The sequence below is a fragment of the Sceloporus occidentalis genome, unplaced genomic scaffold, assembly GCF_023333645.1.
Source record: "Sceloporus occidentalis isolate IW3139 unplaced genomic scaffold, rSceOcc1.0.p SCAF_10, whole genome shotgun sequence".
Lineage (NCBI taxonomy): Eukaryota > Metazoa > Chordata > Lepidosauria > Squamata > Phrynosomatidae > Sceloporus > Sceloporus occidentalis.
The window spans coordinates 28,712,055-28,735,598 of NW_028316990.1; the positions used below are offsets into that span (position 1 = coordinate 28,712,055).

The 23,544-nt window shown below is 41.8% G+C and overlaps 1 protein-coding gene across 5 annotated transcripts in view; it reads right to left on the reverse strand.

Annotated features, from left to right (window-relative positions):
- Positions 1–2,606: 2,606 nt before the first annotated feature.
- The window catches only part of LOC149306280 (protein cramped-like), a 50,062-nt gene continuing 29,124 nt past the window's right edge, over positions 2,607–23,544 (reverse strand). For 2 of the 5 annotated variants that reach the window (XM_089539918.1, XM_089539916.1), the window contains exons 10-21: positions 22,275–23,531; positions 19,917–20,091; positions 18,572–18,753; positions 18,147–18,221; positions 16,584–16,665; positions 15,497–15,601; positions 13,454–13,632; positions 12,144–12,224; positions 11,261–11,492; positions 9,799–9,963; positions 9,093–9,238; positions 2,607–7,568 (exon numbers count right to left, since the gene is read on the reverse strand). In XM_089539918.1, the coding sequence (XP_089396044.1) occupies positions 7,404–7,568; positions 9,093–9,238; positions 9,799–9,963; positions 11,261–11,492; positions 12,144–12,224; positions 13,454–13,632; positions 15,497–15,601; positions 16,584–16,665; positions 18,147–18,221; positions 18,572–18,753; positions 19,917–20,091; positions 22,275–23,531 (2,844 nt within the window). In that variant the 3' untranslated portion in view covers positions 2,607–7,403. The remainder of the gene's footprint in view (positions 7,569–9,092; positions 9,239–9,798; positions 9,964–11,260; positions 11,493–12,143; positions 12,225–13,453; positions 13,633–15,496; positions 15,602–16,583; positions 16,666–18,146; positions 18,222–18,571; positions 18,754–19,916; positions 20,092–22,274; positions 23,532–23,544) is intronic. The other 3 variants (XM_089539917.1, XM_089539920.1, XM_089539919.1) reach the window with 3 other exon arrangements.

Here is a 23,544-nt window from a genome sequence, read left to right on the forward strand (position 1 = left end):
TGCCAAACTGGATTATTTCTGCAGTGTGGATGCAGCCACAGTCACTGAAAAAGTAGCAGTTCTGTGAAAATCACAGTTTGGAGCTCAAGACTCAAGAGAGTAGAATGAATCACAGTCACTGAAAAAGTAGCAGTTCTGTGAAAATCACAGTTTGGAGCTCAGTAACAGAATGAAATCACAGTCACAGAAAAAGTAGCAGTTCACAGTTTGGAGGCTCAGTTGCAGAATGAATCATAGTCACAGAAAAAGTAGCAGTTCACAGTTTGGAGCTCAGTAGCAGAATGAAATCACAGTCACAGAAAAAGTAGCAGTTCACAGTTTGGAGCTCAGTAGCAGAATGAATCACAGTCACAGAAAAAGTAGCAGTTCACAGTTTGGAGGCTCAGTAGCAGAATGAATCACAGTCACAGAAAAAGTAGCAGTTCACAGTTTGGAGGCTCAGTTGCAGAATGAATCATAGTCACAGAAAAAGTAGCAGTTCACAGTTTGGAGCTCAGTAGCAGAATGAAATCACAGTCACAGAAAAAGTAGCAGTTCACAGTTTGGAGGCTCAGTTGCAGAATGAATCATAGTCACAGAAAAAGTAGCTGTTCACAGTTTGGAGCTCAGTAGCAGAATGAAATCACAGTCACAGAAAAAGTAGCAGTTCACAGTTTGGAGCTCAGTAGCAGAATGAAATCACAGTCACAGAAAAAGTAGCAGTTCACAGTTTGGAGCTCAGTAGCAGAATGAAATCACAGTCACAGAAAAAGTAGCAGTTCACAGTTTGGAGCTCAGTAGCAGAATGAAATCACAGTCACAGAAAAAGTAGCAGTTCACAGTTTGGAGCTCAGTAGCAGAATGAAATCACAGTCACAGAAAAAGTAGCAGTTCTGTGAATATCACAGTTTGGAGCTCAGTAACAGAATGAATCACAGTCACTGAAAATCACAGTTTAGTCTTCAAGCCAGTCACAGTTCCAAACTGTGACTAGTGAATATCTGTGAAAAAGTAACAGTTTTGTGATTCTGTTCCATTCTCTACTGAAAGAAAGGAGTTGGCAGCATGAGCTTTCCTAGACTTCAGTCTACTTCCTCAGATGCATATTATTATTATTATTATTATTATTATTATTATTATTATTATTATTATTTATTCAAAGATAATAATAGGGTGTAAAATCAATATGTAAAGAGATTTTCTGGCACCTTTGAGACTAATGGAAAGAATGAAGTTGGCATCATGAGTTTTCCTATACTTCAGCCTACTTTCTATACTATTCAGTCTTTTTCAGACTCGGGTCTTAGGAAAGGTAAATATGCCAGCCACTTCCTGCACTTTTGCCACATTCTGAAGCCAAAGTCATACACATCACCCTCTAAAGGAGATCCATAAGAAAATTAAGTCAGTTGTGTAAAATATGTGTACCACTACCACCCTCAAGTGTTTACCGTTGGGGAAAAAGTTTGCCCCCAGTGAACCCAAATTCCCAGCCCAGATGTAGAGAGGCTGACAAGACCAATTAGGAGGAGTAGCCAATACCCCAGAGGACAGGATCAAACTTCAGAATGACCTTAATAGATTAGAAAGCTGGGCCAAAGCTAACAAAATGAATTTCAACATGGAGAAATGTAAGGTACTGCATTTAGGGTGGAAAAATGAAATACACAGATACAGGATGGGGGATACCTGGCTGAATGAAACTATGTGTGAAAGGGACCTGGGAGTCCAAGTAGACCACAAGTTGAACATGAGTCAACAGTGCGATGCGGCAGCTAAAAAGGCCAATGCAATTTTAGGCTGCATCAATAAAAGTATAGTGTCTAGATCAAGGGAAATAATAGTGCCACTCTACTCTGCTTTGGTCAAGCCCCACCTGGAATATTGTGTCCAGTTCTGGGCAAAACAATTCAAAAAGGACATTGAGAAACTAGAGCCATGTGTCCAAAGGAGAGCTTTGGTGGTGAAGGGTCTGGAAACCATGCCCTGTGAGAAATGACTCAGGGAGCTGGGGATGTTTAGCCTGGAGAAGAGAAGGTTAAGGGGTGATATGATAGCCCTGTTTAAATATTTGAAGGGATGTCATATTGAGGAGGGAACAAGCTTGTTTACTGCTGCTCCAGAGAGTAGGACCCAGAGCAATGGATGTAATCTTCAGGAAAAGAGATTCCACCTCAACATTAGGAGGAACTTCCAGAGAGTAAGGGCTGTTTGACAGAGGAACACATCCCCTCGGAGTGTCGTGGAGTCTCCTTCTTTGGAGGTCTTTAAGCAGAGGCTGGATGGCCATCTGTCAATGGGGATGATTTGATTGAGATTTCGTGCATGGCAGAATGGGCTTGGACTGGATGGCCCTTGTGGTCTCTTACAACTCTGTGATATGATATGATTCTATGAAGTGGCCCTGCAGCTAGCAGAGAGCTTTGGGCAACTGTGTGTCTGACACCTTCATGAGGGATGATGTAGAAAAGGCAAAACAAGTTCCTCGGAAATACTGTCATGGAAGACAGTGCAACACTTCTGACATCTAGTTCGTGGTGGTCTTGGTGGGGTTTCATTCCCCCTCCCCTCCATTCCTCTTCCTAATTTATAGGACACAAAACACCACACATGAATTAGACCAAGGATTAGTATGTATTTATGCACAATCATAGAAACAACTTTACAAGTTGAATTGGAAATTGAAAACAGAGGCATTAACAGCATTTGTATATTATATTAAATAACCCAAACACCTTCCCCCCCCCCACAAAATCGGTACAGAATAAATAATATAATTTACAATATGATACAAATAATAATAATAATAATCAGTTAAGGACAGGCTTCTTGCTTTATACATACACTATATATTTATTATCTATAAAACAAATTCACATCTCAAAACAAGACAAAAAAACACCTTCAGATGATATGGCTTAACTATTGTTTTTAAAAAATACCAGCAACAAAGTCTGCTGCCAAACCCACAAGCCCTAGAGCCAGTTATCACATTTTGGCAACGAATGATAACTCAGTGCTGTAGTGCTTGCCAACATTTTCACTTATTTAACATTTACAGATCAACGCAGAGCAAAGAGAAGACTTTTCAAAAGGGCTTGGTAACTTAAAAAACCCCGCAGTACTGTATTTTCCTTATAAATACATTGCTATCTCTGTGCCTGTGTTCGTGTTTCCAAACCCAACCCCTTCAATGCAATACCAAAAACTCCACAAAGGATATGTCAAGTCAATGGACAAGGTATCTTGGCAGACACAATTGCTTGGAAATTGCTTAAGCTGCCTGTAAAGAAAGAAGTGCGGAAAAGGTCACATAAATCTCAGAACGATTTTTTAAAAGACCATGGTATTTTGTATGGAGTTGGGCTAAAATCAATGAGAATTTGTTCCTATGTACTTTCAGTTCGTTCCAAAGGGCACTGTGCAATGAAATTTCCAATAGATTCTATCTCTAGTAATATTAAAAAAGGCAAATTGGCTGGCCAATTAAAATGCAGTGCAGATAGTCAATATATTTTCTAGCTTACACTCCTCCTACCAATTTTCTAGGCCCAAACAGACAGGCCGAAATAAAGCTGCTTTGGTCACTTTGGAAATATGCTGTTTAAATGATGCATGTGTCCGAAGAGGCCGGAAGCCGTGCTAAGGAATGGAGCATGGCTTTGACACAGCTTCCGGCCTCTTAAGATATGCATGTCATTTAAACAGCATACCTCCAAAGTGACCTGAAGCAGCTTTATTTGGGCCTGTCTGTTTGGGCCCTCTATTAAGCTAGGAACACAAGTAGCTGATCCCCAGTGTCCTCTCTGTCCTGTGCAAATAGATAAAGATGAACTGAACTGTCCCTACTGTATATATTATCTCAAGTAGACCAATTTGTAGAACACTTCCTACTGAACCATGTGATATTGAAACACTGATGCACCGAGCTTTTCAGGAACAAATGCATGAATGGAAACCAGCTAAACACAGGACAGGTTTTCTCAGTGCTTCAGGCAAATGTGAAATAAGGCAGGCAGAGTCAAGCTTAGAAGCAATCCTGCCTGCAGGTCACTTCAAAGTTGCTCAAAGGGACTTTGTGACAAACTCACAGTTGTCTGAAGGGCCTGAAACAGTACAATTCAAAGTACACAGTTGCATGTGAAGTCCTGCACTACAATCCATTTTTGTTTCTCAAATGTATGAATGATTCGGTAAATTCGATGCCAGTAAATTTCAAAGCATTCATACTACTAATGTATAACTGAAGAGCATTACCAATAAAACACTGATTGAAGTCAACATTATTATTGGTTCTAAGTTCCAAGTGTACAATCTGCATTGTTTATATACTTTAAATGCAATATGCAAGATATGAACAAATAGCAGGTGTCCTCATCTTAGTGGACACTGGATATTAAGAAATGGGGCAGTAGAGTGACATCGTGACCAAGTTCAAAGTTACACGAACAGAAAGAATGTCTTTCAAACAGGGATTGCTATTTAGTGTTTAATGCTGAAGAATCATCTTGCTAACTTTTGCCTGCTTTTCTTGATGTTCCAATTCTACTTTGGGCAACAAAGGACATTACACTGCTGACCTCAGCACTGATTTAAAACTAGCTTTTACAACATCTTAACTTCTTGCCACCTGAAGCAGCAGCTGGCAGAGGAAAATCTGTCAGCACCCCAAAAAATGGAGACATGAATGTCAGGTCCTATCAAGCTGCAAGATGGGCAAGTACTCCAGATGTACAGAAGATGAAAGGATTTACAGACTCGCTAAAAAAGCCGCCCTTTTAGAAATACAGGAGCATGGGAAATAGCATTAAGACTGAACATCTCATTTTTTTAAAAACGGAGGAACAAAACTACAAATCATGCTATTATCATTACACTTGAATAAACCTGAGGCATTACTTTGTTTGAACAAAATATAGTGTTGAACAAAGGCCTTATGTGGATGACACAACTACAGTGTTCCTGGAGACAATGATCAGAAAGTACTCTTGTCTGAAAAGTAAAGTACCCAGAAAGTACTCAGTGCAAAAACTGGAGATAAGGAGGATAAATACATTTGGCACTGTAAGCGTCTAGGCCATTAAATAAACAACCAAAGCCACCAGTCGACTAGCATAGCTTCTAATTTTCTTCTATTATGAAAAGATATCCAAACACACACACACACCTGAGGATGCCTCACTGAACACAGAACACATTCTCTTTGAGAACAAGGAAGCCCAAGCGCATAAGTGCTCAATAGGGGAGATCAGAATTGCTGGACCATTATTTTGATAAGCATCATGGCCTGCAAGGGAAGATTTTGGCCTGAAATAAGACAGCGTATGACTCTTGTAAATCATGGCAGAATTCTTGAAAAGACGGCACTCCGTGAAAAGAGAATGACAAAGGAGGACCATACTAAAGCAATTCCATAGAGGTGTACATGATTCGTAGCTTCTGCCACTTCCGTTTCTCCATCCACTGTCTTGCTATGAAATCTCAGTTATGTATAACTTCTTATTTCAGTGGCAAGCAAGTGACTCAACCATTTAAGAAAGGATACAACTTTAAAAATAATTTGCATTCAAAACTAAAAGAAGCTTTGGTGTTCTGAAACAATATGATTGCCCCTGAAGGTGAGATGTATTTAGAAAAGTATCAAAGAAGGAGACAGATTCTACAAAAGCGGGGAGCTACCAGTGCCTAGCGATGTTTTTGTCTCTTTGATTTAGACATTCTGGTGAAACCACTCAGCTTTTATGGGTTGCGATTCCAAAATCACCTTTGTAAACAAATACTTGAAAGAAAGACTGAGCGACAAATGAGAGAATCATCAGAAAACAGGGCTTGCTTAAAAAGCAAAGTTCCTGCAAGTATTGATATTATCCAGAAGTAGAAATTTTTATTCAGTCCTGCTTGAAGGTGCTGAAGAATTTGAAATGCTGACACAGGAATCCAGTCCACTTTACAGGCGAGATACTGAGTGTAAAGAGATTCTTCTGTATTTCAAGGACAGAGAAGTGGGAAAACAGGAGTGCAAAAATAAGGTTTAATTGATCGATCGCCCTCTACATACTTGAGTTCTATCAGTCAAATGCATGAAGACCTAATGAAGGTCATTTTGTTCCCAATGAAGCAGCTCAATGAGCTGAGAGTCAAGTTTCAAATTTACCAAGAATGCAACAATAAAAAAGCAGGTAAATTATATTCTATCCCCACTTCACTACATCTGCAAGACATGATCTAAGCATTACTTCTTCACTGCCAGAGAAAAGAGCGCTCCAATTGATTTCATTCTCAGCAGAATTCTTAAATAAAATGAAGAAGTGAGCACTTAAAGGGAAAGAGGAAAATACAAATTTAAAATGTTTAATTGGGAATGCAGTTAGAGCCCCTTCAACAAGTGTTTAGCCCTTAAGAGAAAAATGGAATATAGATCTTTGGAGGTAAGCTGATCCTTGAAATGATAAGGGCTTTCTGGAAAAGCACAAGCAAAAAGCATGTTAGTTTAGTCAGAGGAATCCTAGCTGATAGGAGAGAGGTGTGCGTGTAAGACCCTCAAATCCTACTCCTGCTTTTTAATGTTTTTTTTTTAAACAACCTATGAGGCTTTTCATGCCAAACTGGAATGTTAGTGAATGTGAGGCAAGTGAAAAATAAATCTGGTAAAAGCAGAGCAAAATTAACTGTTATTTGACAGGACAAGTAATAGCTATTGACTGATTTGTCAACAATGGCCCGAAACAGATGGGCAAAAAGTGCCGCTTTTGGGCTTATCTGGGAGCATGGCATTCAGATGATGCGAGCCCCTGGATCGGGCTAAAGGTGCGCTGTGGCCACCTAAGACAGCCCAAACTTGGCCGCAAAAGGAGCACCCAAAAGCACTTCTTGCTGACAGCCTGTTGCAGACCAGGTGACAGCCAGCCCCAGGACCACAGTGTCTGGATGCCATGGTCCCATGCCACTCAGGCATGCTTGAGGCTGGAGCAGTCAGGAGCCGCTCCAAGCGACCTGTCTGCTTGAGGCCAATGTCTAGTTTATTGAAATTCATTTTTAAAAGGAATAAAAATCAAGAGCATACTATTACACTCCCTTTCCAGTTTAAACTGCAGATATCATCACAAGGATTTTGGCTAAGTGTATAAAAATGTAGCTTGTGGGATTTCTTGCCCCAACCATTCCAGGGCTTAAATCCACAGGTGTTCTGTAAACTTTACTTGTCACCGGCTTACGTGCCGTTTTCCACAATACTGCTCCCGGTTGTTTTGTTCCTAGCATATTGCACATTCCAGGAACTGTAGGCTAGTGAGGACGAACACTGATCTTCTTACGAAGCATGCTCTCTCAGAACAACAACAAAATATCACTGCATAGCTGTAACATCAATCCTTTTCAGGTTATGGCCAGTTCAATCCTTTCCACCAGCCAGCTGGTTAATATGCTCACTGAGAGAGGTCCCCAATGGGAGGACCACTCCCTCCTCCATCAAAGAGGATCTCTCGGCGGGCAGGCTCAGGTATTGACAGCTCCTGGGCGAGGTCATTGAAACGGGATATGTAATCGATGCTGTTCTCATTCATCATGCAAGCCAGCTGGGAATCTACCACCTACAAACCAGAAGAAGAAAGCATGGATTATTTCTGAGTCTCCACTGCTATCATCCCCTTTTGTTTAATGGGTTTAAAGCACTGGAGAAGCTTGACTAAAGTTATAGCTAGATTAAGATCAGCATTTAAAGTAGGTATGTTCTATCAGGGCTAGCCTTAAGAAGAAGAGCCCTCCCTCCATGGCAACTGTCATCTTCTGGCCTGGGAGGGAGTGAAAAGGCTGGCCCATCTCCATCAGGGCTAGCCTCAAGAAGAAGAGTGTATTTTTATTTTTATGTATTTTATATTTATGTATTTTTATTGCTGTAACCCGCCTGGAATCCTTGTGATTGGGCGGGCTATAAATAAATAAATGATGATGATATTATCATCAGTTTGAACTCAAAGACTTTCATGGCTGGCATCCACAGTTTTCTGTGGGTTTTTTGGGCTATGTGGCCATGTTCTAGAAGAGTTTGTTCTGATGTTTCACCAGCATCTGTAGCTGGCATCTTCAGAGAATGCTTGCATGGAAGTGACTGGTGTGTGTGTGTATACACACACACACTATGTGAACCTGTATTGGGAGGAGTGATTTCCATGTTAATCTGTGTATTGTTCTGTCGTTGAATGGCAATTTTGGCTTAGTAATGAAGATGAGCACCACCCCTTACAGGTGGTTATGACTAGGCATTCATGTCAAGGGACTGCCTTTACCTTTACTTTTTAAAGTTAGGTAATGGAAGAGGGAGAGGAACCCCTAGCCTGTTCCTTAATGATGTCTACTGATATTCTTGTTCTGGCCTGCAGATATTCCAGAGTCACCTCACTCCTTCTGGAGGAAGAGAGGGCATAAGAAAAGGAGGAGACAAAGACTGGGGGCCAGATTCAATCCTCTCTCACTTTTGTGGGAAACTTGACAGGGTAGTCCCAAGGCTATACCCTCTATCATCCAGCTTGGGGGAAGGGGTTTGGTGGCACAGGAATTTGGTTTGCCACTTCAAAGTGATTCCCCATCCCTGTAATAGAAAGAGGAAATGGAAAGAGATAAAAACCATCTCATATTGGTTGAGCTGTAAATACATGGCCATCACAATGTTCAGCAGCTAAGATGTCAAGGGGACGTTAAGGACACCCACCCACCCACCTGGGTTATACATTTTTGGGGAGGGATAGTCTTTCGTCATAGTTATCTAAAGTAGAACAAAGACCAAAGTGGTTTTTCATCTAGACGTCTTCCCTGAAGCACTGGATGTAGGAAGACTGCATCTTCCTAGCATTCAAAATAGCATTTCATTGCTAGGAACGTAGTGTCTTCCATTATGCATAAACTAGACACTGTAACATGGATTTTGCACCAGAATTTGTGGACTTTAGCCATCAAGGGCTAAAATGCAGGCACGTATGACTTCACTGATTTTGCTGAAACAACACTTCTATGCTAATGATCAGCAGACCATAACCCCTCAGTTCCCCATTGGAGACTGCATAGCACGACACTGAAGGGTACACTGCATGGCATGCATGGATTCAAAATGGTTTTACCTCAGCTACATCTGCTAGGGACCGAGACACAAAGGAGTCCCGCGAGTTTCCATCCAGCAGACTAGGTCCCAATAAAGTGGTGCTACTCGTGTTAGCGGCAGAGGTTGGGAGCATTTTTCGCCCCTTCTCTGGGGAAAGGAAGCTTGCTGTAAAACAAAATATTCAAGACAATTTTAATTTTAATTAATAGGTTTGTGAGAAGCAGAGAAGAAAGCATACGAGAAAATTCATAGAGTTTGATACATGATCAAGATGTGTTCCACTCAACTAGCAGGTACAGAGTTTGATATTCTAGGAATCACAATTTTTGTTGTGGAGAAACAACAAAGTTTTCAGCCAAGACACATAATCATCACTAAATGGGTGCCAGTGTGTTTACCTTTCAGAAAGTAGTTCTAAGTGTATCTAAACGTGGATTTTGCGGTGAACAGAATTTACACAAAATAAACTGTGTCTTCATTAATTTAAATTGGGCAGGCAAGGAAGAGCCCTTAGACACATATTGGCACAAGTCTGGTCTCACACATACCCATGAATACAGAGTTTGACCATTACCACTTAAGGTATCTGAAATTGGCTGGGTCCTCTTGTTCTTGACACAGTCTTAATACGTACTAACCCCATTTGAAGAGAAAACAAGTACAGACCTAGTAACATCAACCAACCAACCATTCCCACCTACAAATCCTTATGTGGTTTCACTCACAAAATAAGCTACTGAGGGAAGAATCCGTGGAATCGCTGGGGTACCACTGTGGATCATGGCTGGGAGAGGCAATCCAATTCTGCTGAGGGCTGCAGGAGGGGGATGGAAGACTTTTTGAGCTGTCACTGCCATTCAGCTTAGCTGGAGACAGAGGAACATTTTCCCCTGAAAAAGGAAAGTTCATGAAGTAGTTGAAAGTTCATGACTGTCAAAGCTTGCAGTCTTAACAAGTTGCTAGCAACTGCTAAGAAAGAGCTTATTTCCTGTCTTGATCCAGTCAAATATATGAGGTGGCACACAGATCAAAATCACCTTCTCTTAATGACATCAACAACAGCTCCATATTCAAGCCAGTGGAACGGCTTTTTATTTTCTACATTTCCCTCTGGTTTAAATTTCTCTACACTGGAGCATTTCTTTTTTAAAAATCCCGTAATTAAGTGCTACTTAGGTAGCTAATGTAGCGGACTGTTAATTTTAAAAAATGCACAGAGGACTAGGATCATATTTATTGCTCACTAGCTACAGTTGCTGTGGTTTCCTGGAAACATGCTGCAGACTGGCAGCTGATGGCTCACAGACCAGCACTGGTCCACAGAGCACTCAAATTATGATTGTAGACACTGCAATTCTATCTACCTCCAATACACACGTTTGAGACAGGAAAGGCTGTATTTTCATGGAAATACATGAAAAGTTCTCCATGTGATGTAAAAATGCATATGGGTGGCTTATTTAAATGCATTTTACAGTTTCTGTGACATGGAAAAAAATTTCTTCCAGACAGTTTTTGATAATGACTGGCAGGAAGACGAGAGATTTGCTCCACAGCACCCCAACGGGCAAAACTTTTCCCTACCCACCCACTGGGGATTCTATAGCCATCATGATGAGACACTCCTATTAGAATCATAGAATCCTAGCGTTGGAAGAGACCACAAAGGCCATCCAGTCCAACCCCATTCTGCCATGCAGGAACTCACAATCAAAGCATCCCCAACAGATGACCATCCAAGCCTCTGTTTAAAGACCTGCAAAGAAGGAGACTCCATCACTCTCCGAGGGAATGCGTTCCACTGTTGAACAGTTCTTACTGTCAGAAAGTTCCTCCTTATGGTAAAGTGGAATCTCTTTTCCTGTGGCCTGCATCCATTGTTCCGTGTTTTAGTCTCTGGAGCAGCAGAAAACAAGCTTACTCCATCCTCAATGTGACACCCCTTCAAATACTTAAACAAGGTTTAAACAAGTATTTATTCCTATAAGCCTCAGCCAGTAGTGAGGCATGATGGAAGCAGTAGTTCATCGGTGCTTAGAGGGCCAAAGGTTCTTCACCATCATTTTAAAAGAACATCCCTTCACTAAAATCCCTACAGGCACATTAGCAATGCCAAACAGACAAAACCAAAGCTGTGGCAGTACTTGGGATAGTTATAATAGATATCTGCCTAGCTTAATCTCTTACCATACTGACCAGAGCTGATAGCTATTTCAATGATAGAGTCACTGATTTGAGTAACAGGCTCTCCCTGGGATAACACATCTTCAGGTGGTCCGGGAAGTGAGATATCGAGTAGTGCAGACACATTGGGAGGAGAAAGACAGGCACTGGAATCCTCAGAAGGAAGAGAAGGGGTGGAGAGGCCATTTGGGACAGAGAGTTTGGGCAGTTCAGGTACAGAAAGGCCTGGAGTTTCCTGTGGTAGCAAGCACAATAATAATAGTAAGTTATTTATTATGCATTTTTGTCACAGTCTCAGAAGCCTCTAAAGCTGAGAGCTAGCAACCTTTTTTAAATTAAAATTTATTAATACATTCTAAAGCAAAACATGACAACAAACAGTACACCTAAACAACAATAAATACAGGCAATAACCCAGATGAGGCCCTGAAAATTATAGATAAAAGATGTATTCAGGGATCCTGAAAGACATCTTTCCATAAAAATTTAGCTAAAATTGGGGAATGTCTAGAGACTAAATCTTGCTGGATGTATTCAAGAAATGGGTGCCAAATCTTGTGAAAGGTCAATCCAGAGTGTAAGCCTCTCGCTAATATCTCTCAATAGGCTCTCCAGTGCTTAAATACTTTTTGATTTTAAAACTATTTAAAGGCAGGGTCTTCAAAGCTTAAATGTTTTTAAATCCCCTATTATCTCTGATTTCCAAGTTTAAACAATGTGGCATTCAGAGATAAGTTGGAAAGATGCATACATGCAGCCATTACATGTGTTCATCCTTCATTAACAGAAGATACCATTTGTATGATCCTACTATAAGCTTGCTATACATAGAAAGTCTACCATAAAAGTCAAGTAACTCCCATTATTTGAAAAGATCACACTTTACCTGAAAAGAATCAGGGATTGCCTCCTGCTCAGGTTGTGGGGTTAGACCAAGGAATGGCACACGGCATTCACTGCTTGAACTCTGGAAAAGTGAAATTGAGATGACCAAGTCAGATCTTCAAATGAAAGAGAATGGAAGCTTTGAAAGGCAGGGCTGTAACATGTCTACTTCAATGTTACCAAGGATGGATATATTGGGTGTTCCCGCCTCATCTACTGTGTCAAAAAACTTCTTGGCCACTGTGTTAACAAAATACTGGACTAGATAAGCTTTTGGCCTCATCAAGCATGGTTCTTTTCATGCTCTAAATCCAAATACAACAATTCTGATTCAAGGACTTGTCCCTCAACTTGTGGCCTTTAAAAGCCAATCCCAAGAGGTCTTCATTTTTCCAAGCTTCAGTAGACATTGGCTTTCTCATTTTCAGTAGACGTTTGGTAGACATTGGCTTTTTCATTTTCTTTTTCTAATACCCAATCTTAAGCCATGTTTACAGAGTGTTTCTAAACTAAAACTTTGTTTAACTGTAACTGTGGTTCTTTGAGCAGTCATGTGTGCCCATACACAAATGGGTTTTGTACCTGTGCAGAAGCCACAACCAGAACATTTTAGAGTTGAGTACCTGAGTGGGAAGTCCTGCCCAGTTCCTGCTACCTTGCATGTCCTACTCTGCCAAAGCTACTCTCTCCTTAATTTCAAAATCCACCAAGAAAATATAACAGGGACTTGAACCAAAAAGGAGGTAGGGTGGTTTGTGCACAGGGGACCACTCAAAGAAAACACGGTTATAGGTAAGCAACCTCTTCTTTTTCTTCACAGTCTCTGTGCCACACATGAATGGGTGGCCAAAAAAAACCCCTGTCCTTGGAGGTGGGGCAGGTCACTTAAAAACTGGAGACAAAACAGCACAGCCAAGAGCATCATCAGCCCCGGCGTCTAAGTAATAATGTCTAATAAAGGACAGGGGCTGAGTCCAGACATCTGTCTTACAGAGAGACAGCACACAGTAGATCAGGCAAAGAAGAACAGGAGATCTGGAAATCAGAGTGCTCAGGAGTGCCAGAGATTCAAAGCTAAATGGAAAAAGAAAGGTAGACCATAGAACTGGAACAGATATCTCAGGGCAGGACAGATGATGGTATGAAATTAAAGAGTAATGTTGTTTAAGGAAAGAAGGAACACCAGTGACTGAGGAGTAAGGGGTGTATACATGCTGTTAATCACCCTTGGGCACTATCTAGTTATAGCCATTAAGTTATTATTGAAGAAGAATGGAACTTAAACAGGACTTAGCAGGCAAGAAAACTGACCGCTATATTAGTGATGGAACTTCCATTCTGATGTGCCACTGCTGAATCTGGTCCTGCAACCACTGCAGTCACTGCACCCGGAGACAGTGGTGAACCACCTGACAAGCCTTCAGTTCCAAGAACAGGCAAAGGACTGCCAGGGATAATACCCGCACTTTTTGCTGCCAAATCAATAGCACCTTTGAACAGAGAATGGAAAGGTATAAGAGGAAGGCCTTATTTTATCAGTTCAGAAATCCAAAATGTAGGTCTTACAACGTCCTATCTAATCCTACACAAAAGCTATTGCTCCTGAACAGTACAAAGTTAATTTCAATTGCTCTTTAATCATTGTTTATTCAGCATCGTTCTTCAATAGTTTAAGATTTTCCCAAGTCCTTACTCCCACCATACAATTCAGAACTTTGGTTTGCACTGTGATAGTTTCTGCTTCAGCTGGGAATAGGCAATTTGGTGACATCCAGATACTTGGGATTATAATTCTCATAATTCTTGACCATGTTGCCTGATACTTATGGAGTTACGGTCCAACACATCTGGAGGGTTGCTTTTCCTGATTTTGATATCTCTTTGTATTTATCTAATTCTTGTGATCTAAATTCCTTGTTCAAAATGCTTTAAGCCAAAATGTAATTTCTATTTATTGGTAAGAGCAGAACGTGTAATAATTGCTGGTAAGTGTCCTTTGCTTGGGGGCAGAGCATGGACTCTGTAGTTTTCTGAGGAGCTCATGGCAATGAAGTGATTGGGTAAATGACTAGAATGATGGTGGACAAAATGAAGAGGTCATCCAGAGTATTGCAGTTGGGTGTCAAGAGTATGCTGATCATACTCATCTCTCTCTCTATTTTAGTACTGACACCATGGAGACTAGTGAAGGTCATTGTCTGGAGTCAAGGAATGGTTAGATGTGGGTAAATAAACTGAGGTTCAGTCCAGGTAAAGCAGACATTCTGTTGGTAATCAGGAAAGCTAACCTGGGATTACAACCTGTTCCCTTATAGGATTTCACTCCCTCAAAAAGATCAGGAACATACAGTAGCTGTGGGATTTTCCTGGACCCACTATTGCCCTGAAATGTCAAGAAACTGCAGTGGCCAGGACTGTCTTTGTCTAGCTTTGACTGGAGTGCAAGCAGCACCCTTTTCTAGGGAGGGCAGAGCTTTCCAGAGTCATTCATGTCTCAATCAGCTCCTGATTGGACTACTGTAATGTGCTCTACGTGGGTCTGCCCTTGAAAAGTGTTTGAAAGCTATCACTAGTGCAAAATGTAATTGCCAGACTGTTGCTGAGTATCTGTTTTAAGGACTGTATAACACGAATCTTGGGTGCTGCACTGGGTTCCAATTTGCTACTGAGCTCAACTCAGGGTTCTGATGCTGATCTACAAAGCTTTTAGCTCAGGGTATCCAAAATACCACCTATTCCCTTTAAGTGCCTGCCTAAAATGTAACTTCTTCAGAGAAGGCCCTATTGTGCATCTCACTATCCAATGAAGTGGGTATGCATGAAAAGGCTTTCTCCGTAGCAGCACCCTGCCTGTGGAATTCCTTCAAGGGAGTTCAGGCTGGCTCCATCCTTTCTGTGTTTCTAGCTAGCAGCTAAAAAGTTATTTTGATTTTCCTTCATCTTTGATGAAGTGACTGCAGCAGCTGTTTTTAGCTGTGTTTTAGTTGTCTGTGATTGCAAGACTATTTTTTAAAAAGGAGCTTTTAGTTTGCTCTTAAATGTTATGTTTTAGCTGCCTGCTGGAAGCGCAAAAGAGACGGAGTGCTGCTACAGAGAAAGCTCTGTTATGTATATATATTACCTAACTTGACAAGGTGTTGTGACATGCAACAGGGCCTCTTTTGGGGATCTCAGATTTCAGGCAACCTCATGTGAGAGTAGTATTATTTACTGTTTTAAATGCTTTTATCCATTGTATACTGCCAAAGGGTGCAAGGCAAAGCACATGGAAAACAGTTCGACAGCTCTTTCTACCTTTTTCACTGCTAGTGTAATATTGGAAAAACCCAATTTGTGCTGTGACAAGAAACCTACTAGATAGATGGTTGGTGGCTTGAGCTGGAAAAATCTTGGGAACAATGGGGCGGGACACAGCAGCTTTTGAAAGCGAAGACTGGATTGGCCGGAAAGATCCTCTACCTAAGTATGGAGAATTAAAACATCATTAAAAATTGTTAAAAGTGGAGAAAGTTTTAAAAGTATGCTAGCAGTTACACTCCTCTTAGTGCATCCTCCATCTTGAGCTCTCCAGAAACTGATCACAGAAGCATACTACCCTCCTATAATGGCTCCAACTTTATTAATTAATCTAATCTCTTTTTATAACTGTCCAAGTTTGCAGTCATTGCCATGTTTTGTAGCAATTAATTCCATATTTTAAATATGTCCCATGTTTTAACGATATGTTTAATTCTGCTTCCAAATCTGTTTTATTTTTTAATTATATTAAATTGATTCTGAGCATTGTTGGCTACCTTTGACAGAAACAATGCCAAATCCATTGCTGGTGGAATACAAATGCAATAGCTACTGTGAAACGACAGTGAACATTCAGTACTGAATACTGTGGGTTTTCAAATCAAGACATTGTACTGATTATCACAAACAGGAGTATATAAAAATCACATGCTGAATTCAGGCTTAGCCATACTAGGAGTAAACCACGTTACTTCATCTGGCTCATTAACTGTAACTAACTGAAACTCTATTAATTTCAATGTATCTACTCTAATTATAACTAAATCTGTATCTAAATTCTTGGAACAAACAAAGTCTTACTGGAAATAGTAAAGAGAACCTGAAATGCAAACAGACAGCTGTTAAACAACAACAAATTTACTAAGTTCACATGGACTAAAAATACCTTTCATAGCTATTCCAAAAACAAATGTGATTTCTTATTTCAGTATTTACACCCATAATAGTGTCTTTATGCTGTTCTCCAGGCAAGATTATTTCCTAGTATTGCTTGGAGATGGCTGGGACCTTCCACACACAAATGATTTGTTCTAGCACTCAGCTACTGTCCTGAAAGATAACTTTAACAGCCTTTTAAATCTTCTAGTTTAGTCTAGACAAGACTGAACACCCCATTCAGACTATGGACATACTTGAGCCTTACCTGTTACAGAAGAGTTGGATAAGATGGAGAAAGAACACACATGCTGAGAGGGATTTCCCGAAGGCCTGGGAAGCAGTGTTCTCTAAAAAAGGAAGGCAATATAGCATTTCAAAAGAGCTCTTAAGTAAACAATAAACTCTTTTTACAACACATTCCCAATACCTCTGACTTACTACTCATATATTTTTAGCACATTCATTAAATCATAGTGGAGATTTTTTTTCCTGTTAAGGAATGCATGCCCTCAGTGATAATCCATTGGGTGCTGCATGTGAGATGAGTCCATAGCCAAAATTGGAGGGAACCAACTGTTTCTCTGCCTCACCCCCATACCTTCCCACTAACTCTGTGTCAAGGGAAAGCCACATAATTCTTGCAGAGGTCTGAACCAACTGAGCACAGAGATATTTAGAAATTAGGTTAAGACATGTGGCTCTGTTGCTGCAAGTTGCCCGACCTTGCTGTAGGTGATGCCCTTAGCTGCCTTTATGGTATCAGTGAAATAGTAACAGATCACACTTAAGACAAGGATGGAGAAACTGCAGCCCACAGTTTGCCTGCAGCCTCCAAGGCCATTTTTGTGGCCTTCCAGGGATCAATTTTTCAAAAGATGTTTTTGTCCCCAAACACTTTCTAGGGGCTATGGGGAGCACTTTCACAATGTATGTTGGCTCCCTTGGGACATTTTAAGCTTGAGAGATGCCCTTTTATAAAAACAAACAAGAAATGACTTTGGGGCCACTTCCTGTTGTAAAAAAGTCCTCCTTGGCAGTGGTGTCAGGGGGTGCAGACTGCATTGGGTGACACTACAGAAGAGAAGTGACACCCGACCTACCCCCACCTCCTTGCCCCATGCCACCTTACTCACGAGTAAAGCAGCATGGAGCAGGGAAGTGAAGGTGCACTCTTTTAGCCCTACTACCTGAAGCCCCACCCTTGAAGCCCTGTCCCCTGCACCAGGTGACACCTTGGACTGAGACACCACTGCTCCTGGGCTTCAAAAGGCCAAGGGGAACAAAAGCATGACAAAAATGCCCCCACGTCTTATAGAGCATTTTGTGACAAAATATTTTTGAAACTTTTTTGTTGTAGGGATGTGGCCCTCCAAGGTCTCCTGGGGATTAATAAGGCCCCTTCATCTCTAACATTCGCCCATTCCTGACTTACTGGCACTTTTGCAGGAAACTCTGTCTCAAATGACTGATCTGTCTAACTTTACCAAGAACTGCATCTCTGACTAATTTCCTGATAAGTGTGCAAAGAATCCCATTAGAGATATCTATTACCTAGCAGAGATGTTTCTAGGCAAATCACCTTGAAATTCACATTATCTCTGCCCACCCCAGCTGATGAGAAGGGAATTGATACTGATGAAATTTTGCTGCAAAATAAGGATGGCCAGTCCCTAATAAACGCTTGCACAATGCAAAACAGACAAACCCATATAGGAAAATCTACATTAAAGTAGAAAAGTAAATCTGCCCATGGGGATGAGAAGGGGAAAAAGCTAGAAGGAAATAGTTGCTCAATCAAAATATATTTTGATCATCCGTTTTCTCTTACCTGTACTACCAGAGGCTTCCGTAGATGTCTGCTACGTAATTTCCTTGGTTTTGGCAAGAAGAAATCAGACTGCATCTAAGAAAAACAAACAAAGGCATAGTTTTTGTGGGTTTTTCAGGCTATGTGGCCATGTTCTAGAAGAGTTTCTTCCTGATGTTTCGCCAGCATCAGTGGCTGGCATCTTCAAAGCCTGCTTGCAACACATATTCTGTTCATCTGGCATGAGTCATATTACTTTGCCAGCCATCTAAAAGAAGCTTCCAGTAGCTTTAGGGTAGCACAGGGATGCTGCACTTATGCACTTGTTTCTCTTTTTTGTGATTACTGTCCTGTGTGGGAGAAGTGAAAATGGCCATCCTGACAAGAGGTATTGGGAGTCCTTTACAAACACCCACCAGAATAAACTGACACGAGAATAAACTTACACTGATTGTATCCAAGCGCTGTCGGAAAGACAGCTCAGCTTCTTTGCTTTGTAAGAAAAGCTTCCCATGCCTACTGTTGGGTGGGAGAGTGGTTGGAACAGCAAAGAGGCTTCTGTCTGTATCAGCACTTCCAGAACTTGAAGGATCAGCTACCAAGAGTGGTCTAGAGGAATTTCTTAAACCTGGTAGGACACCAAAAAACAAAACAAGGAATATAAAAGCAAACAAAATAAAAGTCTCCTTAAGAATCAAAGAACACTCATGTCATGAGAAATATTTAGAACTGTACAAAACTGGGGGGGAAAAACCCATGAACACTCATGTAATGAGAATTAGTCAGAACTGATTTAAAGTGAGTGGGCAAAGGACGTTGTCCACAAATCCATGTGTTCTTTAAAGAAAAGGTGAGACACATTAATCCATAATGAACCAGCCCGATCACAAGTCTTCCTGAGACAATTAGCATTCAGAATTATCACATGATTTGGCCACTGGTGAAAATGAGACTATGAGAAACACTACATGCAGTTGGTCCTCTGTATCCACAGATTCTTCATCCAAGGATTCAACCATCCACAGCTTGACAATATTAACAAAAAACCTTGATTTTTCTATTTTATATAAGGGGTACCATTTTAGTCACTCCTCCTTAAGGTCCGTGGTCTTGGATATTCACGAAGGGGCGACCTCTGTTATTGTCTATGGGGCTCCCCCCGTGGTGCGTGCCATGCATACACTTGCAGGCAAGCGCCCCATTCAAGCCTATGGGTGTGAATACTGGCGAGTCTCCATTTTCGTGTGGGGTCTGGAATGGATCCCCCGTGAAAACAGAGGGCTGATTGTACACCATTTTATATAATGCAACCTGACCATCTATGAATTTTGGTATCGAGTGTGGATGGGTCCTGACGCCAAACCCAAGGGGACATCAAGGGCCCACTATACATATTGAAGGCCATGCTTATAATATTGTCTGGTTAAGAACACATACACTGGTGAACAAAATCAGTCATTTTCAATCTCTAGCTCTTTCATTCCCATCTCACATATATAACTACACAGAACCCTCAAATGTTTCCCCATTCTCAGAATCCTCTGCCACATACAGATTTGTTGGAAGATGTCTCAGGTATATCAATATGGACTTACTTTACTGATGACAGATGCTCAAACTACTGCTCTTAGACAAACGACGCCAGATTTATACTATTTATTTGAAATTATACTCTCGTATCCTGGAGTGTATTTTCCCACTATCCTTTGAGACATCTTGAGGTCTTACAAGGAACAGGCAGAGTATAAACCAAATAAATAAAACAGCTAGCTATCTCAGTGATGTACTTACCTGAGGAGCTGGAAGTAGCACTGGGGGAAAAGGTTTTCTTGTGAAGGGCAAGCTGATTGCGCGCACAGCCTGGGCTCCTTGTACTGATGGCTATCACCTTCCCAGGAGGGGTCAGTGCATGCTCTTCTTGAGTGAGCTTGATAGGGGATGTTGCAACAGAGTTCATTTCAGGGGTCTGAAGAGGAAATGGTAAAATGCCATGCTGCAGAATTAATGCAGTTTGACAATGCTTTCACTGCCATGGCTCAGTGCTATAGAATCAGGGGGTTTGCAGTTTTCTGTGGTATGAGAGTTCTTGGGCAGGGAAGGCTAAATATATCACAAAACTACAAATTCCAGAATTTTATAGCATCGAGCCATGGCAGTTTAAGCAGAATCTAACTGCATTAATTCTGCAATGTAGATGCAGGCTCAGTTTCCACATATGAAAAAGCCAGGGTTTCCTAGATATGGAGGCAAATGGTGAGAAATGTATCTACAGTATACAAGTTTTGTTTTAGCACCTTCTTTCCCCCTTGTTCAACATAACGAAACTAGAAAACATAATGCAATGTGTGCCATAAACTATAAAAAAGCCAGTGTGATCTAGTAGTTAGAATGTTACATCACAATTTCCAGGTTCTAGTCTTAAGAATTTCTTGGTTTAAATGCTCTGGGTGACTTTAGGTTTGTAACCAAGCCACCTCCTACGATTATGAGGAAAGTGTGAGAAGAGCAGAGCAGAGCATGCTGCTTTTAACTCACAGGAGGAAATATGCAATCTAAATATAAAGATGGCATTGAAACAATAGCCAGATGCACGCTTTTGCCACATGGTTCATGAAGAGTTTTTGGAATTCAAAGATTACACAGCCTGCAATTAACAGTAGTTATTCCAAAAAAAAAATTTAAGAACTGCCATGCAGGGACAAGAAAAGGGTAGTTTAGAGTATAGTGGCTCAAGACCTCTCCTGCAAATGATGGCCAGAGATGAATCTACATGAAAACCATGATAAAAATACAAAAATGTGATAATCTGCAACATTTTGTTGACAAATCAATGAATACTCACTGCAAGACTTTTAATGAATCTAACAATATGAAAAATTCATTATATACATCAATAGAAGAGATGCTTGTGGAATATTCTGCTTTGTGTATTAAAACTACTTGGCTGGTTTAGGGTACAATGTACTTTAATTGTGGGTAAAGGGGGAGGACACGTAGTAAAATGCATTAGGATTTATCATCCCTGTGTGGCTACATGGCTATTGAAAGGCACTCGTGAAGCATTCAGATACCCTCTATTATTAGAACAAGCCTATATTCCATTGATATTGGCTAGGGAAGATATATTTCCAGCTGTACCAAGCCTTCCCAAGTCTGGGGAGAGAAAAAAAAAGAGGTCTTATCTTTGACTCTAGACACTTGGAATAGGGGAAGTCCGCTGACTATAAAGGCTGGCGTAGCACATTAGCTAAGGGACTAAGCTACTGTATATAAGCCAAGAATCCATATGCATTGTGCCTAAGGCCACTAAACCTCTCTCCATTTCAGCTCATCTGCAATATGGGGCTAGCTTTACCAGACTGATGTATGGCTTCCAACATACAGACCTTGGTATCCACGAATTTGAGCACCTGCGGAAGTCAAGCCTGCGTTGTCCCCAATGGCGGCATATGCACATAGCCTCATCACCATTGGGGACAACTGGACTGAAGTCTTCCCTCCCTTTTCCTTCTTTCTGGTCTCTCTCTCTCTCTCTCCTTCCTTCCTTCCTCTCTCTGCCCCCTCCCTCTCCCTCTGAGGCTTGGGTCTCAGAGCCTGGAGGTTCCATCCTGGGTGTTGGGCCTGAGCAGGGGCTCTGAGACCCAAGTCCTGGCTCCAGCTCCCTCCCTCTGATGGGGCTCCAGCCTCTGCCTCCGAACTACCCCTGAAGGCAAGCCAGGAGAAGAAGCTTCAGAGGGGGAGGAAGGGGGGAGAGAGGAAGACAGAAAAGAGAGAGATAAGAGAAGGAAGGAAGGGGGAGGGAGAGAAGAAGGACTTCAGTGCATTTGTGCTTAATGGCGGCATGGCCACATGGCTGCACTGCCATTAAGGAAAATGGGACGTCAGACTTTGGTATCCAAGGGGGGTTCTGGAACAGATCTGCAGAGGATACCAAGGGCTGACTGTACTAGTATACAAAAGGTACTCTGAACTGTTATTTAAACACTAAGTATTATGGCACAAAAAGTAAAAGACTGTATGACTATAAGAACTTTGGATACAACATAGGGATGGAACAACTGGAAAGGATCAGTAGGGGGAGGGGGAACCCCCTCTTGTCCTTCATTCCAAACAGAAAAATACCTGAGCACAACTTCAATTTATACTTACCGGTTTGGGGTTAACTTCAGTGGAAATGAGTTTTAAGAGGCAACTGAGGAGCTTTTGTTTGTGACAAGTGGCCGGAGGAGGAACAGATGTTGGCTTGGGCATCTGCTCGCTGGACTCCTGGGTTTCTGGCCCAAGGACAGCCAGCCAATCATACTCCAGCTGCAACTTGTTTGGCTTGCCCATCATGAGGTAGACTTCAGCCAAGGTAAGGCTCTCAGAGGTCCGCAGGCTCCATCCCTCTTCTCTCACCTGCTGTGCAAGGCGGCTAGGGTCATCCTTGAGAGACTTTGTAACCAGTTGTTCCTGAGATGGTGGCAGTGAGGGGTTGAGCTTCTCCTGTGAGTCCTCTGTTACTGAATCAGGTAGCTCTTTAGCACATGTCTCTGCTTGTGGTACACAGCAGTGCAAGGCCTGAGTTTCAGATACAGACAGCCCGCTGGGTGATGCCATCCTGCCTCTTGCCAGTTGTGTGGGACTACAGCTGCCAGCTTCTGAAATACCAGACAAAAGCTTTCCAGGATTGCTCCTTGGTAAGGCAACCTCTTTCCCATTCAGTGTGTCTGTGCAAAGACACTTCTCTGGGACAATAAGGTCCTGACAAGATTTCATGTACCGGGGAAATGGATCAAGAAGAGATAGCTCTTCTATATCGGGGGGAAGACTGCCACAGTCACAGTTTGTATGGTCAGAGGAGAAATTACTTGCCAAAGCACTGACTGACATCCCCTTGCCTTCGACACAATGGACAGGGGCAACTGATTTCTCAAGACTTCCGCCCGGGTCCTGAAGTCCAGAAGGTGACTTATCAAAACAGTTTGTAATACTGAGACTTGGGGATGCTTTTTCCAGAAGCCCAGCGTCTAGGGAGCAGTCTTCAGCATTCAGAGTAGCATCCAATGTAGACTGAGTGTTTCTACTTGCTTCTGTAGTGCTCTCCACTCTGGTCCCACCCTTGGCTTCTGCTCCCCGTGGGTATTTCACATGCCCTCTGGCTGTCCCCTGACCACTCTGTATGCCTAGAATCTGGGCAGGTGGCAGCAAATGAGAGTCCTTTGCATTCTGCTTACATCTGCCAGATTCCTGCCAGTGTACAGTACAGAAAGCTTTGGAGTGAACAACCCTGGCAACTCCAGGGAGGGGTGTAAGTGTGCAATTCTCGCCTGGGAAGAGATGGAGCATCACCTTCTCTTCTGAATAGCTGTCATTTGCTTCGCAGTTCCTGGAGTCTTGTAGCTGCCTTTCTGCAAGTGTTTTACGCTAAGTACAGGGT